The sequence below is a fragment of the Neopelma chrysocephalum genome, unplaced genomic scaffold, assembly GCF_003984885.1.
Source record: "Neopelma chrysocephalum unplaced genomic scaffold, ASM398488v2 Primary Assembly neopelma1_118, whole genome shotgun sequence".
NCBI lineage: Eukaryota > Metazoa > Chordata > Aves > Passeriformes > Pipridae > Neopelma > Neopelma chrysocephalum.
Window position 1 is genome coordinate 366336 of NW_020897780.1, and position 22760 is coordinate 389095.

The 22760-nt window shown below is 52.6% G+C and overlaps 1 protein-coding gene across 4 annotated transcripts in view; it reads right to left on the minus strand.

Annotated features, from left to right (window-relative positions):
* The window catches only part of IGF2BP1 (insulin like growth factor 2 mRNA binding protein 1), a 26193-nt gene extending 13803 nt beyond the window's left edge, over positions 1 to 12390 (minus strand). For 3 of the 4 annotated variants that reach the window (XM_027697099.1, XM_027697096.1, XM_027697098.1), the window contains exons 1-2: positions 12138 to 12312; positions 11013 to 11073 (exon numbers count right to left, since the gene is read on the minus strand). In XM_027697099.1, the coding sequence (XP_027552900.1) occupies positions 11013 to 11073; positions 12138 to 12312 (236 nt within the window). Of the gene's footprint in view, positions 1 to 11012; positions 11074 to 12137 lie in introns of all 4 variants that reach the window. The other variant, XM_027697097.1, reaches the window with a different exon arrangement.
* Positions 12391 to 22760: the final 10370 nt, after the last annotated feature.

Below are 22760 nucleotides of genomic sequence, written 5' to 3' on the forward strand. Positions count from 1 at the left end.
CTCCCAGAAATCTCCCAGAAATCTCCCAGAAATCTCCCAGAAATCTCACAGAAACCTCACAGAAACCTCACAGAAACCTCACAGAAATCACACCGAAACCTCAGAAATCTCCATCCCACAGAAATCCCACAGAAATCTCACAGAAACCTCACAGAAATTCCAGCTCTCAAACCAACCTTGATCCAACCTGACCCCCGAGTGGCACAGCCTGGACCAGGAAAATGTGGTGTTTGGAAGTTCCTCCCAGCCCCTGGCGTGTGGAGGGGCGGCAGGAGTGGGATTTGTTCCTGTCCCATCTTCCCTCAAAGTGCTCCCAGTCCCTCATTCCAGAGCTCAGCACCACCAAACAAACTCCAAGGGGGTTTTTTCCCTCCCTCCATCCCCGATGCCAACGTGAAAACCTGAATAAAAGCACCCACAGGACAAAACATTCTGGTTTTTGGGGCATTTCCTTCGCCCACCGGGGCCGACTCTGAACAGGGAAGGTCCCAAATGTGAATTCTCAGCCCCAGACACAGGAGGGGTCCCACCCACCAGGTGTCCTGCCCTCCTCCCCAAATCCAACAGAGCCTGAAACAAAAGTGGGATGGTGGGAAACCCCCGGCAGGGTCAGAGCAGCTCCTGCTCTCCCCTGTTCCTTCCTCAGGGTGAGGGGATGAGGTGCCACCCCTGAGCCCCTCACCCCCTTCCCTCTGCCCTGGGGGCACCTCCACCCTCCCCCAGTGCCCAGGACACGTTCCTAACTGGTTTCCAGCACCTCTGGTGGCTTTGGGACAAGTCCAGGCTTTGCCAGTGGAGCTTCAGGCGGCTCCCAGAGAGCTGGTGGAGCCCCAGACCCCGTCAGCACCACGCCTTGGGTGGGTCCTACAGCGCCCTGATTGCTCAATAATTAAACACCATCATCAGGGTGACTGACAGGTGCCACTCAGAGACAGTTCCTGTGATTCTGCAGGCACAAAGTGGGCAGAGACTCCTCTTTATTCTGTGTTTCCAGCCCCCTGGGCAGTGGGGTCCCTCACCAACCCCGTTCGTTTGGAGCACTCGGAGCAGGGAAATTCAGGGGGAATCATTAAAGCCAAGGGAAAACACCAGGATAAAGTCCCCAGACAGCTTCCCACACACAAGGTGCCAGCACAAGGAAGAGGAAACAAAACTGGCTGTGACTTTGGAGGGTTCTCCTGAGGGAGGTCTGTGCCAGGAGGAGGAGGAGGAGGAGGAGGAGGAGGGGGATGCACAGGGACCAGCAGCACCAAGTCTGTTTTAAGGCAGATCAGGTTGAACCAGTGCAGTGATTACAGGCAGACAAACCCTCCCAGATCAAAAGCAGACTTGTAAAGGGAGAACCCAGAAGTTACAACACTGATTATGCTCCTTCTGAACTTAATTCCAGGGTGGAGACCCTTTTCCCAAAGCTCAAGTTGGAACCCGTGGTGCCGCCCTGTGACCCCCCCAGTCCTCCCCGTGGGGCTGGGGAGGTGGCAGGGTGGGGGCTCAGACCCCCCAGCAGCTCAGGATGCTTGTCCCCATCACTTCAGGCACCAATCCTGACCCAGATCCCAGCCAGGAGCTCCCAGACCCCTTTCCATCCCTGGAATGGGCACAGACTGGCAGCGGGTTTGGTACCACAGGCAGCACCAGCACAGATTTTAAACAGCAGAACCAAGTTCTTCACCAAATCTGGTGGAAGCCAAACTTGTTCTCTCTTTCATTTCCCCTCCAGGAGGAGGTGAGGGCGAAGCAAAACTCTTCCAAGGTGACACAACTGAGCTTTTTCACAGAAAAACGAGAAATTCAAGTTTTTCCCACTGAGCCCACAAAAATCACCCTTGGGGGGCAGGAGGAAAGATGCCAATGAACCCACCCTGGACAGCCTGACCAAGGACACCCACAGCTCCTCCTTCAGCACCTGCTCAGCTTTGGGAGGAGGTCAAACCCCCTTCATCCCACAGCAGCTGGACCAGCAGCAGAGGAGGTGCAAAGTTTCCAAAAAGCCCCATTTGTTGGTTTGGGGTCGGGCTTTTCAGCAAAGGGGTCAGGGATGAGAGAAGAAAAATGCTCAGGTAGGACAGGGAAGGAGCTGCAAAACAGCAAAAACGAGGCTTTTCTACCCCACTGCCAGTGAACAGTGGGGATGAAGCAAAGGCATTTAAAGCCACCACTGCTCTGACCCAGGGGACACAGAAAACCAACCCAAACACACCCTAAAATAAATTCAGCTCAGCATCAGGGAAATCCAGCCCAAAGCTGCCAGAATATCTGGATTTTTTCCCACCTCAGGGAATTCCCCTGAGCCGTGCCTGTGCCCTCTCTCCCCTCTGCCTTCCCTGGACCCTCCCAGTGCCAACTTTTCCTGGCACAGACGGAGGGCAGAGAAAGGAGCTCCCAAAGCATTGGAGGAAACCAAACACCAAATTTACACTGGGCAAACATTCCTGGCTGGGGGGGCACAGGAGTGACACAGGAGTGACAAAGGAGAAACCCTTCAGCCCAGGCAGAGCTTTTAAAGGGTCACAAACATCCTCCCTCCCTCCACAAATGTCACCTATAAAAGTGGGAGCCCTCCTGCATCCCCACCCCGAGCAGGACAGGACAGGAGGCTGCAGGATGTCAGGGGAGGAGAGGAGGCTGCAGGACGTCAGGGGAACGTGTTGCATTGTTGGCTCAGCTGTAACCCAGCACCAAACAATGACTGCACAAAGTTCATATAAAGTTGTATATTCAGGCTGCAGTTCAGCACATGCCTCGTTCCAGCCCCGCTCCAGACGGACGGTCCCGGTGCCACCAGCACATCCCTGGGAATCCTCGGGAATCCTCGGGAATCCCAGCCCGAAAGCACAACGTTTATGGGAGATTCTTGGCTCCTCCTGGAATTACAACCCTGTAAAAACCTGCAGCAGCCACGGGCTCTTCCCCCCTCGGAGGGATCACGGCTCCCTTTCCATGATTTAGTGCTGCTTTGATCCGTCTGGGAGACGATTTTATCTGCCCAGAAGGAGATCCCAAAACACACCTGAATGTCTTCAGAGTAAACATATACACTCATAAATATCTATATATATCTCTACATCTATATATCTCTATATATATACACACAAATGATCACCCACTCAGGTGATGGAGTCTGCTTGGCTGTGACCAGTAATGACCAAGGAATAATTGGGATAAGATTGACAGTCCTGGAACCACAAAGTTCATCCCACCCCAGTCCCATTCCCCAGCCCCTCACAGGTAAGTGCTGCCCTAGTCTGTGATATTTAATCCAGGTGTTGTTTAACTGCAGGGAGTTCTCTGCACCAACACAGCCAGAAGCTCTGATCCCACCCCTTTGGATCGTGCAGGAGTTGAAGCAAAGCCAGAGCTTTGCAGGTGATAAACTCCAGAGAAAACCTGGAGCCTGAAGGGAGAACGGAGCATTTGGGGCATCACCGAGTGCCCCCCTCACCGACCTGCCCCTCATTCTGCCCCTCACCCACAGCTCCCAACCCTGAACATTCCAGAAATCCCCAAAGAGTCGGACAAACCTTCCGTCCCGAGCTCCGATCGCGACTCCCAGAGCAGCAAAGAGGAAAAGCAAAGGACAAGTGACTCCCCTGGACCCCCCGGGCTGTGCCCCCCTGGCATCCCCCCCTCCCTGGGGCAGCAGGAGCAGCCAAAACCTCCCCGTGTGAGCTGCCAGATCCAGATCTCCAGGAACCAGCAGGAATCCCGACAGCCGGAGTTTTCCAGGAGCGTCGGAAAACGGAGCTTTGATTTGGACGCTCCGATCCAAGTCGGGAAGAACTGGCTCCAACTGGGGGTGAAAAGCTGGCCCTGGGAGCCTTTTTTTTGTTGGTTTTTTCATCCTTTTCCCTTTGATTTGGTCCTGGCTCACAATTCCCCCCCGGCTCCGAGCCGGGAAGCTGCTCCCCCAGGATCCCCTTCAGCCTTGGAAAAAATAAAGGAAACCGCGGCGGGACCTTCGTCGTCGGAGTCAAAACTTCCCCCTTTCTGTGCCAACCCGTTTCCCTGGAATCTCAAGTGCTGTTTACACACGGCCGTGCCCCCGGACCGTGCGGGATGGATCCCACTGTGCCCGTGGAGCTCTGCCAGCTCCCGCCCCGATCGCAGGTGGAGCGTGGCCGGAGCATCCCAGACCCAACCCGGCGCCTCATCCCGGAAAACAACACGCGGAGCGAGTTCTGCCGGGACACCCCACGGGCCGGGGGGGTGTTTTCCCAAACTCCCAATGGACCAGATCATTCCAGTAGCCGGGAAGGTGTGAAATTTCAGCCCTGCCCATGTCAGGGCTCCCGAGTGTCGCTTACAATAAAATAAATGACCCATTTCCTGACGGATCGAGGGCTCCTCCAGGATCGAGGGCTCCTCCGAGACCCACGGACTTTTTATCTTTGTTTAGTTTCTCCTATTCTTTTTTCCTCCCAAGAGCAAGGCTGGGCTCTCCTGCTCACTCCTGGGCTCTCCTGCTCACTCCTGGGCTCTCACACCAGGAGCTGGGAGTGCAACAGGGATGCTCCCGCTCCGCTGTTGCTCCCATCTCATCCCCATCTCCATCCCCATCTCATTTCCGTCCCCATGGACCTTCCCTGCTCCCCTCCCAACTGAGCTCCCAGCTCCTGACCCCTCATCTCCCAGCAAAGTGTCTCCCTGCCCTGCAGGTTTTATGGGTTTCCTCAGGGAAGATCAAGGGTTTCCCAAAACCACTTCCCAACACACACAGATCACCCAGGTATCCCAAAGCTGCCCCTTGGAATGGGCACCAGCACCCAAAACACAGCTTGGCTCACTTCAGAGGCTGCCAAAACAAAGCCAAACCCCAAAGGAAGGGGACACAGGACAGACACTGCTCTCTGTGGGATGGGGACATGGGACAGGCACTGCTCCCTATGGGATGGGCTGCAGGATCCCAACCCTCCCAAGACCCTTCCCAGAAAGCCCCATCCACCGTCCAGAGGAGAAAACCAGGTGGGTTCCAGTTAAAGCACCATTTTTGTGTTAAACCTCCAGACAAACCCACGGGGATTTTCCAGCACCTTCCGGAGCAGCTCCGACACTGGATGTGAACCAGTGTGGGACTGGTTCCCACCCCACCCCAGTGGGTTATTCCATCAAAACCAGGGAACACACACTGGGTTTAAGGAAACCAGTTTAAAACAACATCTCAAATTCCCTTTCCCAGGACTTCCCAGGGAACCCCAGCAGAGGAGCCGAGGGAAAACTCCTGCTCTGCTCCAGGACAAACCTCCTGCTCTGGGACAAACCTCCAGGACCAACCTCCTGCTCTGCTCCGGGACAAACCTCCTGCTCTGCCCCGGGACAAACCTCCAGGACAAACCTCCTGCTCTGCTCCAGGACACCTGCCCTGGGCTCGGGGCAGGACTGGGCTGGGAAGGGACTTCCCGGGGTCACCTCAGCCAACACCAGGGCTCCCCCAGCCCGTTCCCACCCCAGGGACACGGATCTGGGAGAACATCTCCTGGTTCACCGGGAAACACGCAGGGATGAGGAGAGACGGATGGAGACATGGACAGAGCCATGGACACCCCCCAGAAACAAGGAAAACCTTCCAGCCAAGCCCCCTGTCATCCCCCCAGCTCCAAAACCTCCAGGATAAACTGGGGGCAAAGCCCAGCAAAGGTTTCTGAGCTGAATTCCCTGAAGGATCCACCTGGTAACGAGCAGAGGAGCTGGGAGGGCACTGGGATAACACCCCCGGGGCTCCTCCTGTCCTTAAATGTGGCTTTTCCTCTGGAAAAGAACCTTCCTGGCGAGCAGATCATTCCCTAAATCCCCCCTGTGCTGGTCCCTGCAGCAGCCCAAAGCCAGCCCAGGTGGGAGCAGGACGGGGCAGGATTCCCATCCCATCTCTGAGGCTTTTCCTCCCGTGCCACCCCATTTTCCCAAATTTTTTGAACTTTTCTGGGAAGTGCATTTTCCCCCTCCTGCAGCTCCTCAGTGCTGAACCCTCCCGGGTCCTTCCCACGTTTCCAAGTGGGCAGGATGAGAATTCCCAGGTGCACAGGGACTGGAAGCCACGGGGAAGGGAGAACAGGCAGATCTTGGGAATTCCTTCTCCTCCCGGTCCCTTCCCACCATCCTCCAGTTTTTCGGGATCCGTCTCCCAGCTGGGAACCCACAAACCCACCCACAGCAGCACTGCCCAGGAGTGGGTGGTTTAGGAACACACATTTAAGCTTTTAAATCCCTCCAGTCTTGGGGGGAAATGAGAATTTTCAACTAAAACTCTCAAAAAGCTCCAAAAATCAACAAAAAAAGCCCCCAGAAAAGTCTCTGTAAACATCTTTAAAAAGCTTTTTTTCCCCACAGAAAGCTGCAATCTCCAGGTTCCAGCTCCTGGATTCTTTATTTTCTCCCACTCCCCTGCTCAGTTTTTGGGAAGGGTTTCCCCCACACCTTGGCTTTAAGGTAAATTCTACCAAATTCTGCCATTTCTCCTCATAAAAACCCTTCTATAAAACCAGTGGCATCATGAAAAGAAGGAGAAATAAACCCTCATTTTCTGCTGCATCAGAGGCACCTTCCACCCCCAAAATCCTGTAATTCCAGGGGGCAGCAGAAAGGTGGGAACTGGTGACCCCAGCAGGGAAAAAGAGCTGGAAAAGGAGCTGCAAACCCCTGGTCCAACCTTGGCCTGAACTCTCCCAAAAAATAAAAAACAACCCTCCCAAAAACTCTGGAAAACATTAACAGAGTTGGGGGTTTGAGCTGGAGGGGGCAGAAATCTCCTTTTTATTTTAATTTTTTTTTTTTAAATTTAAATTCTGGCAGGTCTCAATTTTCAAAGCGAGAACTTTAACCCCAGGTCTCTGTTTGCTTATTTTTTAAGCTAAAAGGCAAATATCAGAACGAATTCAATTGGGAAAGTGGGTCCAGTCCTTGCAGTTGCCACTGAGGTTCAATAAATTAAATTTTTCTGCATTTAAAAATCAAATTCCTCCTCCTGTGGCTTCAAAACTACAAAGTTTTTAGTGAAATTGGGCTTTTTTTCTACCTATTTGCCATGTTTCCCACATGGAAAAAGGGGAAATAAAGGCATTTTTCTCACTTCTGGCTGTACACTGATAAATTTATTCTTTCTCCCAGAGACCCTAAAATCGATTTAATTATCTCAGGTTTAAACTCTGTGGATGAAATTTGCTGACAAATTACCAATGACTAATTTTCCCCCCCACCACCACTTTTTTAACAGGAAATCATCAAAACCTACGAAATTCCAAAGGATTCCAGTTCTCAGAGGTGTAAAACCAGGAGCAGAGACCTCTCAGTTAAAAAGTGGGGGCTCAGGGAAATGAAGCAATGAGAAATCCTAAGTTTATAACCCTTTTTGTTCATCAGAATTCTAAGTTTATAACTCTTTTTGCTCACCAAAATTTCAATTTTCAAGCCCTGCCCTAAAAACAGGGGTTCTGTTATTTTTTTAAACCATATTACAACTCACAGACCAACTTCAAGGGGAAAAGAAGGATTTTAAGACCTGATTAAAAGCAAATTTTATCTCAACACCCAAGACTTTTTCTCTCACGTGGAAAAGAACTCTCCCACTTTTTTTTTTTAGTTCCTTTTCCAGCTAATCCAACCACCACGAGGGAAAAAAGCATATTTTTGGATTAATAGAGACAAATAAAGAAATCACCCTCCCCCTCCCCCAAAATTTGAACATATTTCGTTGAGAACAATTAATTGCAGGGGTTTGCCTGGGAAAAAAGGAGATTTTTCCGGTGGGAAAACACTGATTTGAAGCAAAAACCAGGGGAAAAAAATCCAATTTTAAGATTCCTCCATCACTTTCCTGCACCACACCAACTCTTCACGTCACCAACAACGTTAAACAACATTAATGACAATTAAAAAAATTAACATTAACCCTGGGATGGAGCTGCTGGGGAAGGATTCCTGCTCAAAACCCCCCCTGGAATTCCCAGTCTCTGGGTCAGTTCTCAGCCCAAATCCCTCTTTTTTTTTTTTCCCCTCCCCAAATCCCTTGGTTTCATTCTCTCTGCTCGACTCACTTCCACATTCCTCATATTTGGAATGTCTGCTTGATGGATTCACTCTTCTCCCTCCCCCCTCCCCTCGTTCATTCATTCCTTTGACCCCCTTGAATTCGGGGCTTTTCAGCCTCCCAGTTCCAACCCCCACCCCCAAAACCAAAACTACAAAAAAACCAAAAAAACCCACAAATTATCTTTTTTCCCTTCAAGAATCTTTTGTTTTTGTTGTTGTTTGGGGTTTTTTTTTAACCTTTCAAAGGACAAAACAAAAACGATTTCGAAGCTTTTCAGTTTCCAACTTGAAAAAAGTTCCTCCCAGTTTTTTCCTGACAACAAAATCGAAGCACAAACAGCTCCTCAACAGCAACAATGTACTTTAAACAGAAACAAACTAACTTTAAAACTCGGTTTTGTTCCTGAAATGTCACATTTCTCAGCATTTATCAATATTTTTTTTACTTCTGAAGTATTTTGCTAAAATGGTCCCCCCTTGTCACAAACATAATTTGTAGCTTTAAGTGTGATTTGAAGAATTACTGTAATTAAACGACACTAAATCAATTTATTCTTCTCGCAGCCACACAAACCAACAACTTTTTTTTTTTGGTGCCATTTTAACCCATTCAGTATTTTTTTTCATTATTTTTCTACGCTGGGTTTAGGAACAGGAGAGATTTTTAAAGAGGGCAAGGGAAAGTTTCCTTACAAAACATAATTTCTAAACACATTAATTAATTAAACCCACCCAAATTAGGTTTTCTCCACATCCCCGTTTACACCTTCGACCAGAAGAAAAAAAACAAACAAATAGAAAGCCAACTTTTTTTTTTTGTTTGCTTTTTTTTTAATAGAAATTAACTGGGAAGTGCAACATCGCTCCTGACTTGTTTTCCCACATTTTTAAAGGGGAAAAAAAAAATTAATCTCAGGTTTGAGGAGGGGGGGAGGGGGAGGTTGTTTGCTTTAGATCCCACCAACCCCATTTGATTCTGTCCTCCCTTAATTAACCATTTCCTGTTCTCTGTGCCTTTAAACTGGAAAATCCAGTCTGGAAAACAAGCAGAAAGGGGAGAAAAAAAAAAAAGATTTAAAAAAAGGGCGTTTTTAAGGCAATATCTCAACCCTTATCGGGGGAGGGGGGCGAAAATGCCCCAAATTACCCCCAAAAAACTCCCCGGGAGCCACCAACCTGCCGAGTTCACCGAGAGCTGCCAAAAAGTTGTGTTTTGGCCGCTCAGAAACACAAATCCCTTCCCGAGAGTGGGATCGAAGGAGCCGCGGGCGCGGGGGGGACGCGGGGACCCCCCTGAGCCCCCCCCGGACCCCCCAAAACCCCCCCCGGGGGCGAAGGGAGGCGAAAGCGGCTCCTGCGGCTTTAAGAGCAGCACCCGACCGGGGGGGGGGGTCATTTTAACCCCCCGAGCCCTCCCGAAAAAGGGGTTTTTCGGCTGAATTCGAGGCACGGCGTTTTTGAGGAGGAAAAAGAAAACCCGATCCAAGATTCCACCGAAATCTCGCAAAGTTTCCCCGCCCCGGGACGTCTCAGAAGCGGAGACACCCGAGGAAATATTCCCGTTTTCGGCGAAATTTCTCCCCACGTGCTCTCGGGAGGACAAAAATCCGCTCCCCCTCACCCACCACCTCCCGGTTTTCCAGCGGCACTAAGGGAAAAAACCAAAATATGGGGGTTTCCTTGGGTTTTTTCAAGTGTTGTTGTGTCGCTCTCGAGGGTGGAATCGCTTCCCAACACACCCCTCCATTCATCGAGCGCCGCAAGGAATCGATCCCCGGCCACGAGGCGCCCCCAAAAAAACAAATAATAATCCTCAAACCCCATCAAACATCGGGCCGGGGTGATTCCCTGGATTTGGGATCGCCTGTGGGATCAGCCCCTGGCCGGGAGGGGGGTGTGGTGCCAAGTTTGGAAGAAAGGCCAAAGGGGCTGAGCCCAAAAAGGGGCTCCGGGTGTCGGGATGGGGAGGGGGCGGCTCAGGGATGGGGGGATCGGGAGGAATTTTGGGAAGGGAGGGTTGGCTTCGCCTCCTCCCCGGAGCTGCCGCCCCGTCACGTGGCGCCGGGTTTGGGCTGCGCGATCCAACGTGGACTGTTTGGGGATGGGGATTGAGGAGCCCATGGAGGGCTGGGAATGGGGAGGGGGGAGGAATCCCTGGGATAACCCCCCCCTCCCCCCGATCCCGATCCATGGGAGCTGATCCCGGAGCTCATCCCGGAGCCGGGGAGGGCCCCGCGTCCTGCCCGGCCCAGCAACAACAAAGGGCCAAAGGAGCCGGGGCTGGGCTGGGCTGGGCTGGGCGGGAGAGGCCGCCCGCCAGGTAGACGGGAAGCCCCAAAAAAGGGCAGTTCTCGCCCCAAAATGCAAGTGGCGGGAGCCAGGCCAGCTCCCCGCGCCGCCAAGGCTTTAAATCCCTGCCCAGCACGGCCCGGCCAGCCCAGCCCCATGTTGGTTTTATTCTTCTCTTTTAAGTCCTCCCCAACGAACCTCAGCGAAATTCACTTTTTTTTTTAATTAAAAAAAAATCTTTTTTTTTTTTTAAATTTTAGAGTTCTCTTCTTCAAAAAAAACCAAAAAAGGTTTCGCCCCTTTCACAGCACAGGAGCCGAGAGAGGCTGGGAAATTCTTCCAGTGCTACAAGTTTGAAAATCCCAACCCAAACCGCCCCAGCCATCCATCACTTTGGGCGAACGAGGGGGATGGGGATAATCATTTAACCATTTCTTTTTTATTTAATAAAAAAACTTAACAGAGGAAGTTTTCTTCTAAATTAATTAATTAATTAAACGTTGAGCCCTAAAACTGCCTCTCGCCTCGCTGGGGACGTATCTGAACCCAAAGCACCACCACCATCTCTTCATTTCACATGCACATATTTAGGTATAAATTGGTTTTTTGCCTCCATTATATCGTGTGAATTTTTTTTCGCCCTCCCCGACAGAAATCCAAAACGATAAGAATAATAAAATCCAATTAAAACACCGCATTACCTTTGCTTTTTAGGGACTGAGTGCTCGATCTCTAGCTGTTTTCCATGGAGCTCCACTTTTCCTAAAAACAAAATGTGTCTGTTTTTGAAAATCTGGGTGGAGTGGGCAGAAAGCTTTGGATAACACACAATCACGTGAAACCTCCCAATTTAATCCAAATTACGACCAACTACGCACAAACACGTTTCCCGATTCCTTTACAAGTGTATTTTATTAAATGTGAGCCTGGCTTCGAGTGGGAAGCGGTGGGAGGGAGTGGTGAGTCTGGACAATGTTCCTCAGGAATATTTAATTCCTTAGTTCATCCTGCTCGGAGCGAAAGAAAACGAGGAACGATATTTTGAGCCCAATTTTTCCTCTTTCGTTTAAATCCCCCTTCTTAAAACCCAACGAGAAAGTCCTTGGAGCAGATTTCCTTCCCCACGCCCCCCTCCCCATTAAAAGGCTCAAAAATCGTAACTCCATGGCAGAAATGGATTTCTCTTGGAAAATGGAGTGGGTTTCCTCGCTGCCGGCTTATTCTAACGATTTTTAATTTTTTTTTTCGGAGGGGGGGCAAGAAGATGGGAAGAGCCCGGCGGGAGGCGGGAGGAGCCCGGGCGGAGGGGGGCGAAGGAGGGGGGCGGGTGGAAATATCCAAAATTCAAATATTTTTTAAAAATTCTCCGCTTCCCGGGGAGCTTTTTTTTCCCTCTCCCTGCTCGCAGCATGGCGACCTTCGCGCTCCTCCACACGCATCACATGCCCCAGGAAACCCAGTTCGAAACCAAAATGGCCAAAGTCCCGGGCCAACCCTCCCGAGCCGCCACGGGACCCCCGCGACCCGCGGCGAGGGTGGGGGGACCCACGCGGGGGGGACCCACGCGGGGTTCGGGGGCCGCTCTTCCTCTTTCCCCCCCCCTTTTCCCCGCGCTGCTTGTTGGGTTGTTTTTTGGGGTTTTTTTCTCCTTTTTGGAGGGGACCAAAAGCGGGGTCGCGGCTCCGACCCCGACGGAACCGGGGAGCGCCCGATTTTTGGGGGGAGCCACGGCGAGGGGGGGGGGAGAGGCGAAGCTCAGCGGGAAGGGGGAGAGGAGGAAGAGGACGGGGGATGGGGCGGGAGGAAGGCGAGATAAGGCGGCTCACCCGAAAAAGTTTCGATGGCTTTCATGGCCCACTGCTCGTCGGGGCAGTCCACAAAGGCATAGCCCGACTTGACGAGGAACTGCCCGCTGAAGGAGATCTTGTGGTCGTTAAAGACTTTCTCCAAGTCGGCCGGAGTCACGTTCTCGTTGAGGTTGCCGATGTAGAGCTTGTTCATGGTGGCGGCGAGGGGGCGGCGGCGGGGCCGGGGCTCGGGGCCGGGGGGGCTCCGCCGTGTCGCCCGCGCCGTCGAGCTCCGGCCGCGCTCTGCCCGCCCCGAGCCGGGCCGGGGGCTTGGCTGGGCGGCTCCGCTTCACCCCCCGCCACCACCACCGCCACCAGCACCACCACAGCGATCCCTCTTCTTCGCCTTTCTCTCTCTCTTTTTTTTTTTTCACCCCCTTTTCTTTTTTTTTTTTTTTTCCCCGGAGTGGATTTTTGTGCCGTTGGGGAGGGGGCGGCGGCCGCTGGAGGAGGAGGAGGAGGAGGAGGAGGAGAAGAGGAGGAGGAGGGGGTTCCGAGGGGAGGGGGCGGCTCCGGCGGGTGTCGGCGGCGGGCAGGGCGGTGGCGCCGGCCGAGGGGGCCCCCAAGTCGGCGGAGTGGCACCGGAGTGTCACCGGACGCCTCTCTCGGGCAGCCGGGGGGGCACCGCCTCTAAATAAAACCGACCTGGAAAAATGAGTGAAAATGTTTGCCGGAGGAAGCCACGTGGTGATGCGGGAGGGCCCGGCCCCCGGGGGGGAGGGGCCGTGGGGGGGGGAGGGGGCGGCCGCCACTTATTTATTTATTTTAATTTAAATACTACGTTATTTACCTCCGCGTGCGCCCCCCCCCCCGACGAGTCCCTGCCCTTTTCCCGAGCGGGGGCCGCGTCCCGTCCCCCCATCCCCCGTCCCGCCCGTCCCCGTCCCGTCGGAGGCACTTTCCCATCTGCTGCAGCCCCCCGCCCCCACCGCGCCCCTCCCCCCGCCGCGCCCCTCCCCCACCCCCTTCCCCCCGGTGCCTCAATGGGATTTTTCTGGGTGTAAAAAACTTCGGCATCAAAGGGGCCGGGAGGTCCCCTGGCGCCAGGGGAGCGGGGATGGGGGGGGTGGATTGGGGAGGGTCGGGGTGGGGAAGGGTTCACACCCCCCCCCCCCCTCCCTTCCCCGGGGGTCGGCCCTGCCCGGCGGGGCGGCTGCGGGACCCCCCCGGCCCGGGGGGTGCGGGGATTGTCCCCGGCATTGTTTTAAGCCCTTCGTGTGCAGCCCCGCGGAAGCCCCTCGGGGGCGGAGGGGGCGGGGGGCTCCTCCCGGCACAAAAGGGCCCCGCGCTGGAGGAGGGTCGGCTCGTTCCCCGACGGGGTCGAAGCGGCGCTGCCCCCCCCCCCACCCCCCTCCCCCCCCCCCCCTTTTTTTTTTTTTTTCCCCGCCTGCCTTTTCTGGAGACTTTTTATTTTTAGGCTCGCGATGGGTTGAAAATAGCAGCGATCCCCCCCCTCCCGCCTTCCCCCCTCCCCGACGGGGCGGCCGGAGGGTCCCCTCTGTCCCGGGGGTCCGGAGGGTCCCCGCAGCCCCGGGGGTCGGGGCCGGGATGCTGCGGGGCCGGGGAAGGACCGGGGGCGGCCGCGGCTCCCCCCGCACCCTCCTCCCCTCCCTCCGCGCTGCAAGTAGAGGCAGGAGCGGCCCCTCCGCGCCGCAATTAACTCCTAACGAGGAGAACTCGCTGCCGCCCGCGGGCTCCGCTCGCCCCCTCCCCCGGCCCGCCACCAAAAAAAATTGTTGAACGTTTTTTTAAAATTCCCAAAGAGCCGATTATTTTTATTTTTATTTTTATTTTTGCCCGCGGAGGGACCGGTCGGGTCCGCGCCCACCCCCCGCATCCGGGCGGCTCTCGGGGGGGGATTCGGGGGGGTGGTCGCGACCCCCCGCACGCCCCGCAGGTCCGGTCGTTCCCTGGGATGTGCCGGGTTCCTGTGGCAGTTCGTTGTTTTTATTCTCAGCTGAATATTTATTTATTTGTGCTTGTTTTATTTGGGTTTTTTTTTATTTTCGAGGAAGAGCCACGTGGGGAATTTGTTAGTAAATAAATTTGATGCGACTCGCGGATCCGAAGTTTTGGAAAACCTGGAGAGAGAAAAAAAAACCCCAAGACGTGTCTGTGTGTGTGTGTATGTGTGTGTGTGTGTGTGTGTGTGCTCTGTGCCCCAACCTCCTCGGAAACTCATCAAAAGGAATGATAAAAATCCTGGGAAATGGTTATTTAAAGCAAAAAAAAAAGAGCCTTCAGCTTTCCCTCCTGTAGCCGGCTCGTTCTGTGATCCCGGGATTTTTGCCTTCCCACCCTGTGGCTGCTGCTCACCAGGGAAAGTTCGGTTCCCATCCTTTCCAGCTGCTCTCCTGGAGGTACCAAACCAGCCTTTGGAGGGGCTCTGCTGCTTCCACGTGCGTGTTCCTGAGATTTCCAGGGTGTAACCCAAGCTCCAAACTCGCAGGTGAAAAGAGGAGAGCGATGAAATTGGGGAAATGAATTTCCTGCAGCTCAGAAAGTGCGTTTTCGAGCCCTCCCTGAGTGAAAACACGAGCGGGCACTTTCCTGCTGTGCCTCCCCCCTCAAAAAAAAGCAGAGTTAAAATAAATGATCCCCTCTCTGCTTCGGATCCATCCCCAATCCTGAGCAGGAATCTTTTGTTGTTGCTTTTATTGGTTTGCTCGGTACCTTCCCCCTGTGACACAACCCTGGGCGAGAGGATGAAACGAAGGAAACAACAACAAAAAAAAAAGAGAGAAGGAAAAAGGGGGGAAAAAAGTGCAAACAAAGAGGGAAGTCTTCAATTTAGCTGAGAAGCAAGCAGGGCTATCAGTCACCCCCTGCCCTGGCTGGAGCATTCCAGATTCCAGATGGGAAGCATTCAGGGAATGCAAACAGCAGGGAACAGATCATTGATCTGCTGGGGGGGCACAGGGGCTGCCCCCACCCACCCCCCGAGTGCCCCTGCCCCGCTTCCCCCTCCCCATCCCAAAGGAAACGGTTCCCTCCCGGCTGATTCCAACCTCTCCAGCCACTGCCACAGAATTCCAGGGGGATTTCTGGAGCCTGAGCAACAAGTTTGCACCCGGGCACTGGGGGAACCCTCCGGGGCCTTTTCCTCCCCCTGCAGCTTCTCCGGGGGGGGGGTTGAGGGTTTAGGGTTTAAAACCCCCCTGAAAAGTTGATTTTTGTGTGGGTTTAGGAACGTGCTGAAGTTTGACTGCCCCGTTCTCCCACCAGCACAAAGCTGCTGATGATTGAACACCTCAGGACTGATTTGGGGGAAAGTGGGATTTTTTTAAAAGGGGTTGGAATCTCTGGGTCAGGCAGAAATGGTCCTGGTGGGTTCTTACAATTTATCTGCAGGTTCAGAGAGGTTTTTGTTGCCACTTGGGAGTTGGGGGAAATTTCTTGAGGGAGAAGGTTGAAACTGGGTGGTGAAAAGTGAAGCTGAGATTTCCCCAAAATGGGGATTTGATACAAAATTGTGTAATCCCTGCAGGCTGCTGAAGTGTTGTTGAGGCAGAATATATCTAAAAATATATCTAAAATAGAAACTATTTTTTATGACAGCTTAGCTGTAAACAAGAACAGATTATATTCTCTTATTTTTCTTCCAGTTATCATTTAAATCTTTCTTTAATTTGATTTTTTTTGGGGGGAGGGGGTGTGATTATTTTTTAATCTCTGGTGATACCCCCAGGTTTTAATTTGGACAATATTAAATATGCACTCAGAAACCTCAGAAACTTTGGGGAAAAAATCTTCATTTCTGAAAGTTTGAAAATATTTATTAATTGTTTCCCAATAAATAAGGGCTGAAAGTTTTCAGTAGAATACACAGGTCATAAGGGAAAACAAAAATAAGGATTTTCTTTGGGCAGAACCTGTTCCAATCAAATCTCAACAAGCAGAAATAATCTGAATATGCAGCAAAGCTGTCCTTAAAAACACAGGTGAGAACTCAACAGGGTAAAAAGAGTCAGGGTCACAGTTGGGAAATATTTCCTTTTCCTTAAGTGGAATCCCAGTTTAAACCACCTTTTGTTCACTTTTTACGACGTGGAAAATATTCCTGACTGGAAAAAGCTGCTCATATCTGAGATCCAGTTTGTCAAACCCCACGTTGATAAATCTGTCAAGGGGCAAAACTTGCCTCAGTCTGCTTTAAAACAAAATTAAGGCTCGAGGTGGATTCTTGGGAATCTCCTGGTTCTCCCTGTGTCTGGAACATCCCCGTGCCCTTGGAATGCTGCTCTGTTGGAGCTCTGGAGCAGAGGAGCATCCCCAGCCCCAGGGGAAGAGCCCTTTGGCTCCCCGAGGACTGGGAAGTTGAGCAGGAGGAGGAGGAGGGAAGGTGGAAATGGTTAAACCTGGAACTCGCTCCCGGAGCTGCCCCTTCCCCAAACATTTCAGTGCTTCGCTGGAAAACAAAGCAAACACCGCCCTCGGCTCTGCCTCCAGAGTCAACTCCCAGCCCGAGAAACCCTCCACTTCTGCCCCCAAAAACCCGGGATCCCTTTCAGACGAACCCAACAGAAAACCACAACCAAACAACCCTTTGGCTTCTCCTCTCCAGCCGCTGCTTTTCCTCTCCTGGGCTCCCACCAGGGCAGGAGCTGAGCCCCCCCCTGAGCTGCTTCCCAGCCCTGCCTCCCAGACCTGCTTCCCAGACCTGCTTCCCAGCCCTCCTGGAGCACCAATTCCCCGTTGGGGGGGTTGTGAACACGCAGAGAAATGTTCAAACTGCAACCAAACAAAGCTGCTTGGAATACATTCATTTTTCCCCCCTCCACACACAATGGAAATGGTTCATTTTGGGGGGCGGGGGGGTGTTTTACAGTGATTTTCTTTGTGTGAGTGGTAAAGTCTGAATGTGAGGGAAGGAAATTCCTTATCAGGAGGAACCCTGAAAAGTTGCTGTTGAGATAATCCCTTGAATTATGAATTTTTCCCTCAGCTGAAGATGCCACTGCTGCTCAGGACAGACCTTTCCAAACCTGTCAATTCGGGTTTTCCTCCTCAAAAACCCCCCAGGAGCAGCTGGAGCAGATTCTCCCACAGATGGCTGGAGCAGAGGGGGGAAAGTTTTGGTCTTGGTAGGATGATAAACTAAACCAGCAGAGTTGGGGAAGCCTCGTGGGGGATGGATCCTGCCGTTGCTGAACTCCCCCTGACCTTGTTTCCAGTCGGAGCCGCTCCTTTGAACCCCCCTCCCAACATTTGCAGCACTTCCCAAGCCCAGATTAAACATTTTCCTTCCAGCTGACGGGGGGGTGTTTTTACCAGATTTCCCTTCAGGTTGGAATAAATGGGTTTATCTCAGGTTTAAGGAGGAATTTGGGGGCCCTACAATTCCCAGCTGCCGTTTAAATCCCCCCGAGAGCGGCGGGTTCTGCTTTCATCCCTCCACTTCCCCAACCCCCGAGAGGGAAAGCTCAGCCACTCCTTCCACAGCCTTTCTCCCTAATTCTTCCTACCCAAAACAAGTGGATCCCGGGGGGTGGGAAACTCCACGGCAACACTTTCTGTTGTGGGTCACTCTTAAAAAACACGTAGGTCACTTCACAATCCCAACCTTGACCCAAACCCCTGGTGCTGCCCAGAAAAGGGACGTTGGGGAGCAGAAAGGGCACGAGATGGAAATAATTCCACGTTACTGAACCGGCCACTTGGGCTGGGTGGGGAATCCTTGTCCTGCTGCTGCAGGCTCGGGATTGAGCAGGAACTGATTGTTCCCTGCAGCTCCTGCCTCTCCAGCTGCTCCGTTCGGGCTCTGCCTTTGCTCCAAGGCAGAATAAAGGATATTTTTCCCCACTAAAACGGCTGCCACGAGGTGAAGCACCTGGAGCACAGGTAGTTTTAACACCAGAGCAAACCTGGATCATCCCTCCAGCCTCTGGAAGCAGCGACAGCAGAGCTGGAAGTTGCAGTTGTGGGATTTTTAGATGCAGCTCGATGGTCCCAATAAACCTTCCCCATGTGGATGTTTCAAACAAAAATTTGGAATTCAGTTCCAAAGGCAGGTGGGCACTGGGTGTGTGTTTTTGCTCCCTGCTCCCCGGGGAACAACGAGGATTTGGGGGAAAAGAAACAATCAGAGTGAGCAGCGAGGGGAATTTCATATTCCCGATGTTTTCTGGTTCCCATTTTTAGTTGTTGTGGGGTTTTGTTTTCCTCCCCAAAGGACTGGAAACCAGGAAGGCTCCGAGACATCCACCCCAGTGAGCTGAATTCCTGGAGAACCACCGCTGGTGCCTTGAAAGGCCCTCGGGATTGTTTGGAGTCGGAAAGGGTGGATTGGTGTTTAAAAACATGTCTGGGGTGTTGCCATTGGGAACAAACCTGTTCCATTCCCCCCAGCACCGGAGGGGGAGGCAGGTCTGAACCCAGGAGGGAGGATGAAGTGGTGGAAGTGCTGTTTGGTGCTCCAAAGATCCCTGGAAATCCATCCAGGCATCCCTTGTGTCCCCAGCACAGCTCGGTGGGAATACTGGGCTGGGATGAGCACAGGGAATGGGATGAGCACAGGGAATGGGATGAGGAGCTGGGCAAACCCTCCCTGCCTTCAACTGGAGCCAGAGCTGCTCTCTCTGTGCTGCTTTTCCCTGGCAGAGTCCTTGGGATCATTCCCTTCCCTTTGCTGTGCCAGAGCCAGAAGATTCCACACGGGAACCCGGACGGAGCCCTGGGAAGATCCCTGGGAAGGGAGGGGAAAGCTGGACACGGGCTGTGGGATCAGGGTCTGAGGGAAACAAGCTCCTGTTTGGGATTTGTGCTCTGGAAAGGTGTAACGGAAAGCGAGAACAAAACATGATGAGTTTCCTCCTCTGTGAGAGGTTCCTGGGATTTTAGGGAGAGGAAGGAGCTCCCAGGGAAAGCTCTGAGCTCCCGAGCCTCCGACAGCAGCAAAGTCCAGAACGGAATCAGCGCTGGATCAGGAGCTGGAATGATTCTGAGGCTGGAACAGGGCAGGGCTTGGATCATCCATTGGGAGAACCCCTGGTTATCCCGGGGGAAGCAGGAGGGGGACACGTGGCCCTTCCTGAGGGCAGCACTTGTCACCCCTGCACATCCCAGGGCTGAAGGGGCACGGGGAGGTTCAGCACCGAGACATCCACCCCTGGAAATCACACCCACACCTGTCCCTGGAACCAAATTCCTCCTGTCTGGGGTTTTTTTGTCTGGAATCAGAACCTCGGGGTGGTTCTGCTGCCCCAGCACGAGCAGCTGCCCTGGCACAGCCACATCTCCAACCCCCAGGTCAACACTGAACGTTGCTGGATATTTATTTCACCCATTATTAACTTTATACCCCACAGAGGCACTTAATGAGAGGCAAACAAATCAGCTGCACTTGGGAGAAACCAGATACAAGGGGTTGGCTGGGAGGGAAGGACCCAGAATACACATAATAAAGATATCAGGATAATCCATTTTATTGATTAGCCATTGTGCCAGGAGTGCAAATTGGTCACTTGTAGCTGTTCCAGGGCACCATTTATTGCAGGCACGATGTTCCTGCCTGGATGAAAAGCTTTTGCAGCCCCTGGCTTGTGGCTGGTGGCTGAAGGACTAAGCCACGGGTTAAGTAGTTGCTGTGAAAGTAGTAATTACTCCCTAATAGCTCTGGACTCTTAATCTACACTAATAACATCCCTCTGAGCCTTTCTCTGGGTGCAATATTGGTGCAAGAGTTTTGCTGGAGAGGCTGGGAGTTGTGTAACTCTGGAGCAGGGAGAGCTGGGCTCTGCCAGAGCCACGTGGGGATCATTCCCAGCCCTCCTGGGGCAGGAATACAGGGGTTGAAACCAGGCTCTGTCTGATATTCTGTCCCAAAAGAGAAAAAAAACCCTCACTTTTTAGAAAGAAAGTGGAAAATGGGTGGAGTTTGTGTGGAGACACGAAGCTCATCCCGTTGGATTTGGGGACAAGATCCGCCGTGGTTGTGTCTCCACGAAACCAAAGCCACCAACATTTGTTTTGCCACTATCACTGCAATTCCACTAAGGAATTGCTTCTTGCTCAGCCCTGTTGAGCAGAAATCCTTCTTCTTTCCCACCCAAATCCCTGATGCAGCTGAGCCAGCACAAACCTGGGAGGATCCACACATCCCTCCTCCTGCTCCGGGCGCGCGGGGTGAACGCTCCGAGCAGCTCCGTAAAAACAAGGCTGGCAGACCCGAGGGGAAGGTTGGAACTTGGATAACCTCCTCCAAAAGTTTAGGCTGCTCCAGGAGCAGGGCTGGGGCCGGGGATGTGCTCTGGGAGCCAGCACAGGCAGCCACGGGCACCGCTGGGATGGGAACCACGGGCACCGCGGGAAGGACGGGAGCAGAGCTGGGATGGGGGTCAGGCTGCAGCAAACCCGGGGAATCCTGCCCTGCTCCTTCACCAGCAGGATGGGATGGGATCCCACAGCAGCAGGAACACACCTGGGGGCAATCCCAAACCAGGACTCCCGTGTTAAAATGGGTCCAGCCCTCCCAGAGAGATCCGGGGGAGCGAGGCAGGTCTGACCCCGGGATAACTCTCCTCGGGCACGGAATCCCAGCAGAGCTGCTGGAAGTGGGTTTCCCCCCCTGTGCCCCCCTGGTACAACCCACATGTGCAGAGCAGCTGCTGCCCTGGCTCCAGCTGGGCAGGGGCAGGGGGAGGTGGTGGCCTCGCTGACCCGTGTCCCCCCCAGCTGCAGATCCCCCAGGAAGCTCCATCCCTCACTCCGGGCAGGAAAACCCCGACGGGGGCTCAGGTCCAGCTGCTCCCCATCACCCCAACACCCTCCACCCCATTACTCAGGGCTGCCTCACCATTCCCTACTGATTTCCTGTCTGCTGCTCCCCATCCCGAGTTTTCTCCTCTTGGAGCCACATTTTGGGGAGCAGATGTTGGACTGGGGAGTCTCAGACCCCTGGGCTTGATGGTGACAGAAATAACAATGGTGGGACCCAATAATTTGAGCAAAGTCTTCCCCCCTGTAAGAAAAAGAGGGAGCAGGTTGGATTTCTCTGTGGCAAAAGAAAAGATGGAAATTGAGGAAGGTTTTACCGTGGAAGGAGTTGCTACGTGGAATTCAGATTTAAAGCAGTGCATTAAGCTCCCAGTGCTGATTTTGTGATATAACTGGGTTGTGATACATAATGGTTTAATTGCCATTAATGTAAACATATTTAAAAAGGTTATTTCCCTGCTCTGGGGGTCAATGGACCCAATGAAGCAGCTCTAAGTGGGTCGGAATTGCTCTGATTAGGGGCTGGATTTCCTGTTTACCCACTGGGAGTGGGTTTGGTCCTGCACAGCTGAGGGTTTATAAACACCCCAAAGGTTCTGCTCAGCACCTGGAATCCTCTGGGAGCTCCACGGCAGGAGGAAGGTAAGGAATTCCATGTCTGCCTCTCTTTGGATGCGTTGGGCTGCAAAGGGAAACGGTTCTTTCAGGGGAGAAAATGGCAAATAATGGGTTGGGGTTTGTGCCTGCACAGGGAAACTGGGAGAAATAATTGCTTTGGGGTTGCTTTGGGGGACCTCTCAGCTCTGGAGAAATCAGGGATAACGCTTTTCCCACAGCAGATGGTTCCACACAGGGACTGGAAGACCTGGGTGTTGCAAGGATCCCCCTCTTTTTGGGGAGAAATCAAATCCTGGGATCAAACCAGGGCAGGGATCCCGGGGAACCAGGCAGGGCAAGCAGAGCTCAGCTGCTCCAGGTCGGTGTCCACGGGCAAAGGGCTCTTGGATTAACCCAAAACAGTTTTCCAACAGCTCATGGAAATGTTTGGGTAAATCCTGCGGGGAGGGAGTTCTGCCCTTCCCTAAAATCAGGGCTACCCCACGTTCCCTCTCCTGGTTCCATAAATAATTGCCCTGTTCTGGCACAGCTTCGATATTTTCAGGTCCATCGTTCCACCCACAGTTGTATCACAAAGATGTGAAATGAAAAGAAAAATAAGAGGGAAAATGTCGGTTATTTCATCATGAATTTTTCCCCCTGCTCTTATCAAAATACCCCTCAGCTTTTCGTGTAACCAAATTTACTTCTGCTCCCAGTCAGTGTTTGTTACTCAATAACTGCTTGTCTTTTGCTTCTTTAGCTCTAAGAAATGAGGGGCTTTGCCCGTGTTTAGTGTTACACCTCACTTTTGAGAGGAACTCGATGTATCTAAGATAATGTAACCCCTTTAGTGTTTTTCTCACTTAATAGGAAGGGCTGAAAACATCCGTAAAAATGTCCTGATTTTTCCCCAAGATTAAAAAAAAAATCCGAGTGCCGAAATTCCAACAACAACATCCAAACTTGCAAATTCTTGTTCTCTCCAAAACTATAATTGGGCTGTTGGAAGAGAACAAATAACTCCTCAGAGGAATAAAGATCTGTCGTGTGTGAATGAATCACTGAGGGGTGGGAGACGTGAGTTCTGATCCGGACCTTTCCCGGTGTCGTTATTCCCTTTTCCATAAATAAATATAACAAAGGTGAGGTGAGGGACAACCAAAACACCCCTGAGCCAGGATCAAACCCGTTTTTGTGTGGAATTTGCAGTGCTGGAATAGCAATTAAACGAGCTCAGATGTCCAAGGGCTGTGGGACTGTGGACACGAGGACAAGGAACAGCTTGAA